This window comes from Danio rerio, chromosome 13 (genome assembly GCF_052040795.2).
Source record: "Danio rerio strain M-AB ecotype USA chromosome 13, GRCz13ab, whole genome shotgun sequence".
NCBI classification, from domain to species: domain Eukaryota; kingdom Metazoa; phylum Chordata; class Actinopteri; order Cypriniformes; family Danionidae; genus Danio; species Danio rerio.
The window spans coordinates 34025212-34040689 of NC_141033.1; the positions used below are offsets into that span (position 1 = coordinate 34025212).

A 15478-nucleotide genomic window follows, 5' to 3' on the forward strand; every position below is an offset into this window, starting at 1 on the left:
TAGACAACACACACACACACACACACACACAAACACACACACACACACGCACGCACGCACACACACACACACACACACACACACACACACACACACACACACACACACACACACACACACACACACACACACACACACACACACACAAACAAAAAAACAAAGTATGAGGTAAAATATGAAATTATGTAATTTTTATCTAAATAACAGAAATGTATGTTTGGTAAATGAAATAAAGCTAGAAAAAAAAGAAAAATATTAGATGAAATAAAAGATAGGCCACGCGATGGCGCAGTAGGTAGTGCTGTCGCCTCACAGCAAGAAGGTCGCTGATTTGAGCCTCGGCTGGGTCAGTTGGCATTTCTGTGTTGAGTTTGCATGTTCTCCCTGGGTTTCCTCCGGGTGCTCAGGTTTTCCCCACAGTCGTAGGCATGTGGTACAGGTGAATTGGGTACGCTAAAAATTGTCCGTAGTGTGTCTGTGTGTGTGTGTGTGTTTGTGTGTGAATGAGAGTGTATGAATGTTTCCCAGTGATGGGTTGTGGCTGGAAGGGGGTCCGTTGCATAAAACATATGCTGCATAAGCTGATGGTTCAGTGCGCTGTGGCAACCCCAGGTTAATAAAGAGACTAAGCCGAAAAGAAAATGAATGAATGAATGAAATAAAAGATAGAAATGTTATTGGCAACTAGCTGAATTTCTAACACTCAAAATGAAGTAATATGAATACTGTATCAGGAATACTTAATCAACACTGGGATATAAAATAGTAGCATGTACAGTTAGAAACCACCTTTTTTGGTAGTGAATTAAATGTAAGTACAGTTGTTGAAAGTACTTTACGAGTACTTTAGGAATTCCTTCATTTTTATTTGTGTGCTAAATGTGTAAATACCAGATACATTTCCAATGTGTTGTGTATTAGCAACACTAAACAGAAGTAAATCAGAAATATGAGAGATAAATATAGGACCCCTCCTTCTCTGTTTTAAAGGGCACCTATTTTTTACAAGATGTAAAATAAGCCTTTGGTGTCTCCAGAATGTGTCTGTAAAGTTTCAGATCAAAACACCCATAAGATTATTTATTATAGCCTCCACAATCTTCCCATTTTAGTCTATAATATGTTTGTAGCTGTTTTTGTAGCATGTGGCTTTAAATCCAAACGAGCTGCTTCTCCCTGCCCACCGTTCCCGCGTGCCTGTCTGCTTCTTATCATGCGTTACGTCAGATAAACAGCAGTGTCAGAGACAGACTCGGATGAAGCTGAAATATAGCTCATTAGTCAGAAATACCAAGTACGTTTATTTCATGTATTGTGATGGTTTCTATTCAAGCTTTTCTGAAATGATGAGTCTCATACAAATGCTGTTTGCAGTACACACTCTCACACACACATACACATATTAGCATTTATTGACACCATGCGGCCGTGGTGATTATAGCAGTTAAGAATTACATAGCAATTTTACTTACTTTATTACAAACACACTCTGTTTTAAAAACCGCACTCCTACGTCACATTGCGGTGGGCCTCAAAATTACTGGGATTTGGGTATAACTTTAAGGTAACTTTAAGGAATTTTTTAAAAAGAGACTTTTGTTTATATGACTCCAATATGACAGCGGACACTAAACATGCACACAGTTCTGTACAAACAGCTTACAAAAGTTGATTTTCAACACAGGTGCCCTTTAACAGACTGCAGGACTGATGCACATTTGAACCTTTATTCGTTTATAAAAGGATGGGCAGTATTTACGATACATGTATTTTAAATGCATATTTTAAATACAAAACAGCATTTTGTAATTTGTATTTTATGGGGTTTATGAAAATTGATCAATATTTTGTATCAAAATATTTCAGTGTTCTGTATTTTGCATTTAAAAAATACTGTAAAAGACTTTGTAATAAAAAGTCTACATGATGACATCATAAAAATGCTTGCCAAGGCTTGAGATCAGACTAGAAAATTTATTAATATTGAAGTTAATCAAATGCTTGAAATATGGAAGGCAACACACATAAAGGAAAACACTGACAAATGGCATGGGTATATTTAGGATCAAGTCAACAATCATTGCAAATAGTAAACTACACAATGCCAATACCTGATCAATTTATAATGGCAGTATTGTACAATTCAGCTTCAGTCTCTGTTTAAGAAATTATATGGAATATAATATCGGTCCTTAAGAACAGGATGAGGAGCCTTCAGCACATAATCACTCTCAGTCTCAGGGCTGCAAGTGGAAATGTAGAGGAACTTTAGATAGAAAGATATAAATCACCTAAAGATGCTGTTCACTAAGGGGGTAAAGTGAGACTCTAGAAGTTAAAGAAGAACTGAAAAAAATCTTGAGAGAGTGAGTAAACTACACAAATAATGGTAATTAAGTATTTAAAATTTCAATTGCAAAAAAATATGTGAACAAAAATGTATATAACCTCTTCATATATCACCCTTTTAAAATATAAGCGTGTTAAGAGATGGTTTCAATTTTACTGACCAGACAATGGATGGAAAGGAATCACAATGAAGAGATACAGTACTACTGTATACTCCAACTCATTATCTGCATTACATGGTTTTGACAGTGATTATAGAGAAAGCACTTTCTGTATGAAATTTGTACAAAATGTATACTAAAATGAAAGAGAAAGAAATGTCTATGAATACCTACTTATGTACAGGCGTAGAGATGAATGAGTTTGCAGAGAATCTGATTTAAAACTTGCTCAGAGAAATGCTGCTGCTATCAAGCAGTCTGTTTAATGGTGAGGGGATAGATCTAATAGGCCTTTTGAAGGTTTGCAAAGAATTGTCATGCTCCCTTTTAAATTATTTTGCAGTACTTTTAAAATACAAAATACAGTTTTTTATTTTGCTACATTTCTGGCTGCTGTATTTCGTAGTTTATTTTGATACACTTGAAATTGATGTATTTGGTATTTTAGTTTAAAATACATTTCAGTGTATTTTTGCCCATTCCTGCATTTACAGACCAAAATGTGCAAAACTAAAAAAGAATCTTTTTTGTCTAAGTTGTTTCATAGGTGTACCTAAATTGAGTACAGCATACTAAATGGACTATTTCAGCCATATCTTTATATAGTAAAAAGCATGCTATTCTGAATTCAGCCTGAGACTGTATTATGTCATTTGCGGTGCTGGGAGTAGGCGGTCACCGCTGAGCTCTTTTGGCACGATTTACATTTCCATGGTAACAGCAACTGCTCTGATTGGTCTAGGATTATTGTGGGTTATATTTCCTTATAGTATTTCCTAACCCACAATTCATCATTTACCTCATTAAAAGTGACTAGGGTACAATATCATTTTGTTCTTCAGAATAAAAAGTCATGCAGCGTTTGAATACACTATTAGCTTTTTTAATAACTTTGACTCATGCGCCTCCATTTAAAAATCGTTTAAATCTAGGTAGGTCTGTCTTGAACGATCAATGCAATCAATTTCTCTATGGAGACCCTTGGTGTTGTGTTGTGTCCGAGTGGTCCTTGTATGCCGAGCGCCTTTGGCTGCAAGCGACAGAAAGAATGCTCTTTTCACATTCGCCCAGCACTGTTTGTTGATCTCGCTCTGCCTCTCTCTCTCATGCCCGGGTGACTTTGTGAATGCAGACAGACAGTCCGCACTAGCATTTCCTCCTCGTCTAGGCCTTTCCCCTCAGTGTATTAGACAGGCAGACAGAGAAAGAGAGAGACAACTAGGGGGAGAGAGACAGTAAGAAGTGGATTATGCTGGACATATTGATGTGTGAGTGATGTTACTGATGGGTCGAAAGGATTTCTGCTGTGTTGAGCTGCTAACAGATCTTTTTCAAACTCTTTAAAGAGGCCATGTGATGCTGTTTTAAAGGGGCATTATTTTGCTGCACTAGAATAAGTTAGAAAGGAAAAAAACTGAAATACAGTACTGTACATTATTGGAAGATCTCTGTTCCCGGTTTGTCTGAAATGCTCTGGCTGAATTTCACTGAGTTTGTAGGAGTGTGAAGACATACTGTATTAAGCTATCACAATTTAAAACAAAATGTATGACGGATGTGATTTGTGATATTGGGTTTTCAAGTGTCAGCTTACTGTATTTATTACTGTAAGGTATACTTCAACCAAAAATGTAAACCAAATACTCAGTTATGTAAAGCTTAGATCTTCTTCATTTTAATTAAAAATATCTAGCATCATATCATCAGCTGTTCAGTATCATGACGTCTTTAAAAACTTAAGTATACCATTATACGCTTAGTTTATGTAAAGTGTATCATTCTAAAATGCCCAGAGTGCTCTGATTGGCTAGCTTCCACGAACCTTTAAATATAAAATCAATGTAAAGTTTTGCTTTTAGCTCTTAAGCTTTTTTTGAGCCAGTCCTCTCATTGCATTAAATGGATAGTTTCTCCTACTATGGAAGTCAAAGGACTATGGATTTGTGATATTGAGTTTTCAAGTGTCAGCTTACTGAATTTTTAAGGTATACTTCAACCAAAAATCTAAACCATCCTCACCTAAGGCTTAAAATATCCCCCAAACATGTCATGTAGATACACAAAAGTATCAAGGGAAATATAATCAGAGCTGTCTAATCTTCTCAATATTATTTTCTGGCTTTCTGTATACACACATACTGGAGTAAACAGTAGTAGTAATGGATGTTCAGAGGCATATGAGAACATGAAAGTGAGTAAATGGAAACTAAATTTACATTTTTAGATGTATCAACCTTTAAAAGTTTGGGAAAAGTCATATTGGCAGACTTTTCTGTGATGCATTTGATTATTAATGTACTATTATAGATTACCACAGTATATAAAAGAATGCACATAATGTGTGATAATAAAAGGGAAATCTAATAATGGCAAAAGTCAGATTAAACCAGTAAAAAATGACTGTCGTAGTCAGTGACAAGCATATGCAAGCAGTTCAAGCGTATGCATCTAACATAATTAATAATTCAGAATCAGAATCATGAATATTTGTATTCTGGTCCATCCATTATTACCATGTGCACTGGGGAACATGACCATCTTCAAGTTGATAGTACCAAATGTAGCCTTTTGTAATTTTTAAGTTATATGTTTCAAAAGTAATAACAATAAAAACTTCTTTATTTTGGTTAAAAATATCTAGCATCATATTGTCAGCTGTTTAGTATCATGATGTCTTTCAAATCCTGACTTAAGTGTGCCATTAGTTTATACAAAGTGGCTCCTTCCAAAATGCCCAGAGTTCTCTGATTGGCTATAGCTTACAAAAACGTGTAATAACAAAATCAATGCAAAGTTTTGCTTTTAGCTCTTTAGCTTTTTTTAGGCCACTCAATGCATTAAATGGATGGTTTTTCCTATGGAAGTCAATTTTCAGTGGTTCAAAATATCTTCCTTATATCAGAAAAATAGGTTTGGAATCACTTGAGAGTGAGTAAATAGTAAGTAAATTTACATTTTTGGGTGAACTATGCCTTTAACTGCCTGTTCTGCCAAATTGTTGGCCATATTTTGACTGTTTTAAACAATGACTGTTAAAGTCTTTTAAAGAACGACTTGTTTAAAAGAATACTTGTTTACACTACACAGCATTGTTAATTTACTAAAAAAATCAAACAAACATAATCCTGTTGCACTACTACACTTGATTTAGGTTTTATTAAACCAAAAACGAGAAAACATGATGAGTGAGAATCTGAAATATTTTTATGGCATACTTCAAAAAATAAAGAGGATTTAGTGTTCAAAAATGTTTTATTTTGATTATTTTTTAAATAAATTGGTCTTACACTTTTTCAGATTTTTCATATATCTACACTGTAAATTCGTAATTTTACTTAAAAAAGTTAAATAACAAACATTTGCTGTAAAATAACTGATATTCAATTACAGAATTTTTGATATTTTTTGTAAGATTTCTTTTTGGCCTTTTTTATTAGATAGGACAGTATTGAGACAGGAAGCAAAGTGGGAGAGAGAGAGGGGGGGTAGGGTAGGGTAAGGAAATGTCGTCGAGCCGGGATACGAACTCGCGACGCCCTGACATGCTATTGCACCATATGTCGGCGCGCTAACCACTAGGCTATTGCGCCGACCAATTACAGAAATTTACAAGAAATTTCAATTTATGGAAATTTCTGTAATTTAGTATCCGATATTTTACTGTATATTTCTGTAATTTAACGGCCTCTATTTTACTTTTTTTTTTTACAGTGTATTATTTACGGTACTTTTACCACAAACAAACATATCTATCACATATATCATGTAACCTCTCATAGAGGTTAGTATTTTTGAAATGATGGGATGTGTTGAAAAAAAATGCATTGAGTGTGTTAACTAGCAACATTAGTTAAAAATGTACAGTTAAGAAATGCAATTCAAACATTTTGTGTTGGTGGGGCAGTTAACGGTTAAAATCAAGCAGGTCAATCTGAACAATCTTCACAAGCATGACTTGCAGAAAAATATTTCACAATGATTACAGAATGCACAGAAATCAAGCAGCATCTCCACAACACAGAAACTAAAGCCTCACTTTTCCAATTACGAATGCTTTGGGTGACATTATACTAATATTTCAAACTGTGATGTACAGTACACATTTGCAGAAGTAATATCTGGACTTCTGTTGATGAATATTGATGCAACTTATGTGCACTGCTCTCTGTTAGACCTTTGTGACTTGGCAGCTAGTATACATGCACTAGTGGATACATTACACCTTACAGGAAAACATTAGAATGCATCATATGTTGTCTATAAACAGCCGTGAGCTCACTTGCTTGGCTACTGTAAAAAAGACTGTGAGATGTCTTGCTCTCACTCAGCCTATAAATAGACCTCCCTCTGTTTATTTAAAAAGAGAGAATGCTAAAGTCTCAGCCAACTACAGCCCAAACCGACATGCTATGAAAGACAGGAAGAGAGAGAGAGAGAGAGGGGGAGAGGGAGAGGGAGGGAAGAAACAAGAGCCTCACCAAAGCCAGAGTGTGAAAGCGGGAAAGAGAGAGAGAGAGAAAGAGTCTTTGTGTGAGTGCATTTGAATGTGTTTAAAAGAATATGCGTATTTGGGCTTGCGTCCATGAGATGAGGAAAGACTTTGTGTGTGTTTTGTGTGCACACGAGTGCGCGTTAACGCTAGCCAGTGCACGGGGGAGCTGAGGGATTCTAGGCCCCAGCTCATGAATATTTGAGCATGTGAGAAAGGCTGTGCATGGGCGTATGCATGTGCGTTTTGTGCATGGCCAGTTTCCCCATTGCTAATAATAGTACTCTGAGCCATAATGGCGTCTCAATCAGACTCTTAATGGACTGAGAAGCACCTGCAGAAGCAGAAACTGACAACTAATGTGATAAAGCTTTGAAAACAAGCTGTGATTGATTTAGTTTTTAAAAAAAAGCTTAGTGCATGTGTCTTTTACATGCTACGTATGTAATAGGGTGCACACATAACAGTGTCTTTGCTGAGGGTTTCTATAGATACGTCGCTACTTTATCTGCCAGATCGATCCATGAAACACTAAAAGCACATTAAACGCTGTAGCATAGGGTACAATTAAAGCACTACGATGAGTGCCTGGATGTCTGCCTTTCTGGAACTCCAACCATGTACACTTCCTTCTGGATAAGGTGGTTCTGTGCTTTATTGTTGTCCAGTATTACATCCACAGCAGAGTCTGAGGTTTAGGAGTCAGCCTGCAAGATGCCAGACTGTCTTATCTTAATAAACTCACTGTTATTACTGGTCAGGGAGGATTTAGTTTTAGCAGCTTAGAAATACTCAGAAAGAGTTCAGAAAATAAACAATGGAGATTTAGCATGCAGGCTAATGTCACAGTTCAACACAATCTCACGGCAATCCGTAACTTTTTGAGTTAGTGGCTAATTCGTATGAATTTGTACAATCTAATTCGTAAAATTTAGTCCGATTTGCTCATCACTCAATGACGGTTGGGGTTGGGGTGGGGTTAGGTGCCACGCCTCCTTTTTAAAATCGTACATTTTTGTACGACTGAACTCGTACGAATTCGTATGAATAGCCACTAAACTGACAAAACGTAAAATACTTGCGTTTCCTCATGAGATCAAGCTGCACAGTCAGATGTTGTTTATAGCTACATTATCATCATTTTTAAAGGTGAGACAAAATACACACAACATGGTGTCCTCTAAACTAATCTGGGTCTAGCATGCCTTTCTTTCATTTTGCTTTAAAGGGTCACAAAACACCAAAACACATTTTTTGAGATGTTGACAGTCATACATGTGTCTCACGCTGCTAAAAACACTTATAGGACACATATATTTCAGTGGAAACATGAAATGTTCCTGAATGAAAGTGAAAGTGCTTTACTGCAGCTAAAATCAACGAATTTGGCAAATAATTTGGCAAATAATTCGATTACTGATGTAAACATTGTCACTGTTTTTCTCCCCTGCGTCTTGAGTGTTGTTTTGCCTCTGTGAAAATCAGTGCGTTCTCCATTTTTGTGCAAACCCTTTTCCTCCCCCGACACTCCCACCTAAATAGAGTTGGACCCACCCACTTTTCAAACTGGGGTGGGGGGGGTTAATAATAACAACAAACGTCTTACATTGTAAGCAATGCTGGGTTCCAGACAAGCGATTTGTGTTGGGACAACATGAACAATTAAGTTTTTACAATTTTAAATGGATTGAGCAGGGCTGGGTGATATGGCAAAAATGCTGTCTTGATAATTATTTTCTTTATTGAACGGTAATGATACATATTTCGATATATGCTGTTAATGCTTCGACTTTTAAAAGAGTAAGTGTGAAACAAGCGTGCTAAACAAACAATACTGGATGATGCAGCATGACCTATTTTCAGTCGATAATTTTCTGCGACCAAACATTTAGTGAATATCTAATATTAACACAACTACAGATTCCTGTTGTTGCATATTACTGCTATGTGATTGGCTCACACTCATTCACAAACACACTACGGACAATTTAGCCTACCCAATTCACCTGTACCGCATGTCTTTGGACTGTGGGGGAAACCGGAACACCCAGAGGAAACCGATGCTAACGCAGGGAGAACATGCAAACTCCACAAAAAAACGCCAACTGAGCCAAGGCTTGAACGAGCTTCAAAGCAACCTTCTAGATGTGAGGCGACAGCACTACTTGCTGCGCCACTGCGTCGCCAAGTACAATTTTTTAGGTACTAATAAATACTTTTTAGGTTCCAATATTTAAGTACAAACTTGTAACTTTTGAAAAGGTACCACCCCAGTGACATCCCGCGTACCTTTATTTCTGAGAGTGTAGTATTAAGCACAAACAATTAATTTGTCCCAAATTATTCTAAAGAAAATCATGAATTGTTTTGTTTAGCTCATTTTAAATTAACAGTTTAAACAAACAGCAAATGTCATTTTTTTGAGAGTAATACAATTTTATTCACTTTTCATCTCACATGCTGGATTTGCAGCAATGCTTTTGTTTCCAATGTTTTTGAACATGTTCAGTTCAAGCACAGCCATAATGCATTTACTCAGTGAAAGTGTCCAACGGCAGGGGTTTACCAAGACAAAATGGGCCCTATTTGGCTGGTCATGTGATCTGATGTGATCTCACCCCTGAGGTGGTGCTCCATGTAAAATAGATTAGGCTTCTGATGTTACTGGAGTCGTCATTGGAGTGAATATCATTTTCAGGAACTGCTCTTTTCTTTGTAAAACATTATAGATGGTGCCAAACACTAAGTGTATATTTTAAAGGGTTAGTTCAACCTAAAATGAAAATTCCGTCATTTGCACTCCCTCCATTTGTTCTAAATCTGTTAAATCTTGAACAAAAAAAAAAGATATTATGAAAATTGATGAAAACTTGTAGCCACTATCTCATGATGTGTCTTTTTTTCTACTGTGGATTAGGCATGGGACGATAAACGTTTTTAAGGTATACCGTGGATTGGAAAAGTTAAGGTTTTAAAACTGCTCAAATTTTCTGCTGTACCATTCCTTTGGTATGTGTAAGACTTTTTTTTTTTTTTAGAACAACAGTCTCTCCAGCCGAAAAAATGACAGCAGAAGTCAATGATTCATTTGAATTATTCAGCCTGACATGTTTACTGCTTCAAAATACTTTATATATTTCTCAAAATAAAATATATCATGTTCAAAGGGGAAAAAGTTTTAGTTTTTTTACCCAGACATTTAAAAATCACAATCACAATACTGTCAAACCGTGATAATTTTATCCAAGGTTATCATACCAGCCAATGCCTACTGTGGATAGGACCCAACATCATTTATAATGTCTTCTTTGGTTTTAAACCTCTTAAGGATGAGTAAATGCTTATATTTGTTTTCAGGTGTCCCTTTAAAACAGGAAGAAAAAAGTTAAAATACTAATGATGAGTCCTAAGTTGAATTTTAATGTCTTATTAAGGATTTAAAGAGGCTGTATCTTTACCAAAAGAGATGTATCCTCTCTTCACTGTAAACAAATGCAGGATTCCACACAATTCATTCATGTTGTCCCAACACAAATCGATTAGGTTCATTTATTCATATTCTTTTCTGCTTAGTCCCTTTAATAATCAGGGGTCACCACAGCAGAATGAACCGCCAACTTATCCAGCATATGTTTTACGCAGCATATGCCCTTCCAGCTGCAACCCAAAACTGGGAAACACTCATACACTCTTGCATTCACACACATACACTATGGCCAATTTAGGTTACCCAATTTACCTGTACCACATGTTTTTAGACTGTGGGGGAAACCGGAGCACCCGAAGGAAACCCATGTGAACACTGGGAGAACATGCAAACTCCACACCACACAGAAATGCCAACTGACTCAGCCGGGACTTAAACCAGCCACCTTCTTGATGAGGTGATCGTGCTACCCACTGCGCCATCAGAGTTGGCATCACAATGCACTTGGTCAGTTAGCCAATCAGAGCACTTAAAGCCCTTCATAGAAATCGCAACTCAATCAGAGAGTTTCAGAAAGACAAAGGCCGCAGTGCATTTTTTATGTACAGTATGTTTTTTTTAGCATTATACTATGTATCCTATGGGCAATGAAATAATTAAAACAGCATCATACGACATGTTCATGTTAAACAGCAGATTAAAGCAGCAGGTCTGACAACACCTCATGCTAATTTGTAGCAATTTTCCATTCATTCATTCATTTTCTTTTCGGCCTAGTCCCTTTATTAATCTGTGGTCGCCACAGCGGAATGAACCGCCAACTTATCCAGCATATGTTTTATTCAGTGGGTGCCCTTCCAGCTGCAAACCATCACTGAGAAACATCTATACACTCTCATACATGGCCAATTTATCCTACCCAATTCATCTGTATCGCATGTCTTTGGACTGTGGGGGTAAACGGAGCACCCGGAGGAAACCCACGCGAACACAGGGAGAGCATGCAAACTCCACACAAAAATGCCAACTGGCCCAGCCGAGGCTCGAACCAGTGACATTCGTGCTGTGAGGATATCGTGCTACCCACTGCACCACCATGACGCCCAGCATTTTTTGTTTAATCTTAGCCAAATATTTATTATTTCTTATGTGATCCTTTAAGGTCTGACTTTGATTTGAAGATTGTGCCATTGTTGCCAGTACTGTATGAACTGTCATATTCACAAAGTTTTTCATAGTGCTGCTGTGCTACATGAAGTGGTCAATTAGAGGGGTGGACAATACCCAATCACTGAGCCAGAACAGGGAGACCGGTCGAGGAGAAAGAAAGAAAGAGTGCAGTCAGACATGATGAGCACAAAGACAAAGAAATGATGATTACATTATTGTTGCTTGCTTTATGAACACGTCATCACCCCGAGAGTTCCGTCAACACCCCTGCTTAATTCCAAAAACCGTTACACAATAGCGTCAGAATGTTGTTGTTTGTTTTACTGTGAGATCATGTTGTGTGAACTAGCACAGTACATTACGCGCGCGTGTGTGTATGCAGACATGCAGGCGCTGTCACACCCATGGCCTGCTCTGTCTCTCTTCATCTCCAACTCAACATCATCATCATCTTGTTCTTCAGACTCTTCTTTTCTTTCGTCCCCGGCACAACAAATCATGGGTGTCGTCGCTAAAACACACAATGGCCATTTATAAAAAGCCCAAATTTACCTGTAGATGCAGTTTCCATGGCAACGCCGGTTCCTTCAAAGGGATGGAATTGTTGCTTGGGCGCACGCAGATCGTCCCGCATCTCGTCGAAATGGGGCCCTGCGCTCCCAAACATCCCGTTCTTCTCCTCCTCCTCCTCGAACCATTTCCCATCCAAACCCGGCCCCTCGTTTGAATTGGCGGACATGCTTGCAGTAGTCGCACGCGGAGAGCTTGTTTCCGAAGCGAGAACGATTCAGCGAGATCTGAAAGACGTGACGCTTAATATGGCCGATCCTGACCGATGCTTCCCGTCTCGCAGCAGCGGAGCCAGTGGGCTTGATGTGTTTGGTTCAGTGTCTCGGAGCTGACGTCACTGTATCTGTGCGGCTCGCGGTTGGCACGGATTTAGGACGGAGAGCGACATTCCGGTTAGAGGACGGTCCGTGTGCGCGCGCCTCCACACCACGGGCGTGGCTCATGCTACATCAGAGTGCACATTTAAAACAATATATAGTGGTTTATAAATGGGCGGGTCTGTTTCAATATAAGCAAAATACGTCTAAGGATTAATAAAAGATTGATAACATTGCGTTTTTTTGACTGTTTCTGCTTGAAATTACAGAATTTGTTACTATTTGACGTAAGTTTTCACAGAAAATGATTCTTCATTATTTTATTTTCTATTAGCATTTTAAAAATATTTATGCATATAATCGAGACATTTATTTTTAAATTGGACATTTTAAAAAGGCACTTCGAATGGCAAACTTTTGTTATTTTAGCCTAATATATATAGCTATTATTTCGTTATTATTAATTATTTTATTATTTTTTATTCTTAATGTTATTTTTATATTTGTCAATTTCATTCAACCATTCGTTCATTCATGCATTCACAGTGAAGGAACCCCAAATGACAAACTATGTTTAGTGCTATTTTTATTTATCACTAATTAATATGTAATGGTTTATATAAGTTAGCTGTCGACATTCGTATCCACGCTTTTGGCATGTTTGTGCCACACGTGGATGATCATTATTTTTATTTGTTATCAAATTAATTACTTATATATTTAAAAAAAAAATTATATAAGCCATGTATGTTACTGGATTTTAACTTGAGTATGCCGTTTACGCTGAGTAACTCGGATGATGCTTTAGCACCATCTTCTGGCGCACAACAGCACATACAAACAGGGCTTCCCGACCCAAACACCGGCGAGCAGCGCTTCCTTAGCAACGGCCTGATGTAAACATTGCAGAGAGCAAATAAAAAGGAAACTCATTACAAGTACGGCTCCATACTGGAAATTGATGTGTTTTACTGTTTAAAGGTATGTTTACACTTAATAGGCATCATGCAGTTGTTGAACATTGTGGTGAAGTGTTTACTGATGTGTCATTTGTAGTGCTAAATCATGGCGTGTGAAGGAATTTGACTTGATCTGGATGTTACAGTAATACAAAAATAGGTGAAGATTTTTCTACTGTCAATATTCATTTATACAATTAAAATCAAGGAAATGTGTACTTAAGTTATTATTTTAACTATTATTTTTTTCTTCAGCATTGTAGAAATATGTAGCTGTTCAGTATAAACTAAGCACGTTTTTGAGAAAAATATGAATACATTGTATTAGCTAACGTTATAATGTTTAGCTACAACAACGACTGTATTCATTATTAATAGTGAATAAGTAACTTTACAGCGCATCCGGAAAGTATATGTTACAGCCTTATTCCAAAATGGATTAAATTAATTTGTTTCCTCAAAATTCTACACACAATACCCCATAATGACAATGTGAAAAAAGATTATTTGAAATTGTTGCTAATATATCAAAAATAAAAATCTCATGGACATAAGTTTTCACAACCTTTGCTTAATACTTTGTTGGTGCACCTTTGGCAGCAATTACAGCCTCAAGTCTTTTAGAATATGATGCCACAAGCTTGGCACGCATGTCTTAGGGAATTTTTGCCCATTCCTCTTTGCAGTACCTCTCAAGCTCTATCAGATTGGATGGGAAGTGAGGTGTACAGCCATTTTCAGATCTCTCCAGAGACGGCCTCCTTTGAAGCAGGTTTTCGTTCAGGATGTCTTTGTACATTGCTGCATTCCTTTTTCCCTCCTGACTAATTTTCCAGTTCCTTCTGCCAAAAAACATCCCTACAGCATGATGCTGCCAGGATGGTATTAGCCTGGTGATGAGACGTGCCTGGTTTTATCCAAACGAAACGCCTGCCATTCACTTCAAAGAGTTCAATTTTAGTCTCATCAGATCAGAGAATTTTGTTTCTTATGGTCTGAGAGTCCTTCTGATGCCTTTTGGCAAATTCCAGGCGGGTAGTGGCTTCTGTCTGGTCACTCTACCATTCAGGCTTGATTGGTGGATTACTGCACAGATGGTTGTCCTTCTGTAAGGTTTTCTTCTCTCCACAGAAGAAAGCTGGAGCTTAGACAGAGTGACCATCGGGTTATTGATCACCTCCCTGACTAAGGCCCTTCTCCCCGATCACTCAGCTTAGATGGCCGACCAGCTCTAGGAAGAGTCCTGGTGGTGCCAAACATCTTCCACTTACGGATGACGGAGATCACTGTGCTCATTGAAACTTTCAGAGCAGCAGAAATTGTTCTGTAACCTTTCCCAGCCGTGTGCCTTGAGACAATCCTGTCTCGGAGGTCTACAGACAATTCCTTTGTCTTCGTGCTTGGTTTGTGCTCTGACATGCACTGTCAACCCTGGGACCTTATATAGACAGGTGTCTGCCTTTTCAAATCATGTCCAATCAACTGAATTTACCACAGGTGAACTCCAATTGACAGATTGTACCTGAGCTCAGTTTAGAGCTTCACTGCAAAGGCTGTGAATACTTATGTACATGTGATTTTTTTTTTTTTTTTTTTTTTTTTCAATTTAAAAAGATTTGCAACAACTTAAAAAATCTTTTTTTCACATTGTCATTATGGGGTATTGTGTGTAGAATTTTGGGGAAATAAATTAATTTAATCCATTTTGGATTAAGGCTATAACATAAAAAATGTGGAAAAAGTGAAGCGCTATGAATACTTTTCGGATGCACTGTATTTTCGTTCATTTACATTTGTTGAATGTTTGTAAGCATTTAAAAATGATTGTTTTAAGGACATCATGACACAAAACGAAAAACAGAGACTAAATGGAGATGAAGACATTATAAAAGAGCTGGTAAGTTTTGTCATTTTTGGTCTGATAATTTGATACTGAATTAGAAATTTAGAAAATTGTCTAATTTTTATTAATTTAGAAAAGTGTCAACTACAGGAATTAAACTAACCATAGCTGATTTAAGGTTCCTCTGTGCCTC

General features: G+C 37.4%; 2 protein-coding genes across 15 annotated transcripts in view; one reads left to right on the forward strand and one right to left on the reverse strand.

The window, feature by feature from the left end:
- The window catches only part of rtn1a (reticulon 1a), a 45883-nt gene extending 33333 nt beyond the window's left edge, over nt 1-12550 (reverse strand). Inside the window, exon 1 of one of the 2 annotated variants that reach the window (XR_015504942.1) lies at nt 12149-12462. Coding sequence is in view for 1 of the 2 variants with exons in the window: in NM_001029967.3 (NP_001025138.2) it covers nt 12149-12335 (187 nt within the window). In the remaining variant the exon portion in view is untranslated. Of the gene's footprint in view, nt 1-12148 lie in introns of both variants that reach the window. The other variant, NM_001029967.3, reaches the window with a different exon arrangement.
- Nucleotides 1-15478, forward strand: part of lrrc9 (leucine rich repeat containing 9) — a 74118-nt gene that overhangs the window by 11397 nt on the left and 47243 nt on the right. For 3 of the 13 annotated variants that reach the window (XM_087277276.1, XM_087277271.1, XM_087277278.1), the window contains exons 1-2: nt 13386-13464; nt 15277-15339. The exons of 2 other annotated variants lie outside the window; for them this stretch is intronic. In XM_087277276.1, coding sequence (XP_087133402.1) covers nt 15283-15339 — 57 coding nt within the window. In that variant the 5' untranslated portion in view covers nt 13386-13464; nt 15277-15282. Of the gene's footprint in view, nt 1-13385; nt 13465-13539; nt 13603-14128; nt 15340-15478 lie in introns of those variants that run through there. 8 more of the 13 variants (XM_087277272.1, XM_087277279.1, XM_087277274.1 and 5 more) reach the window with 5 other exon arrangements.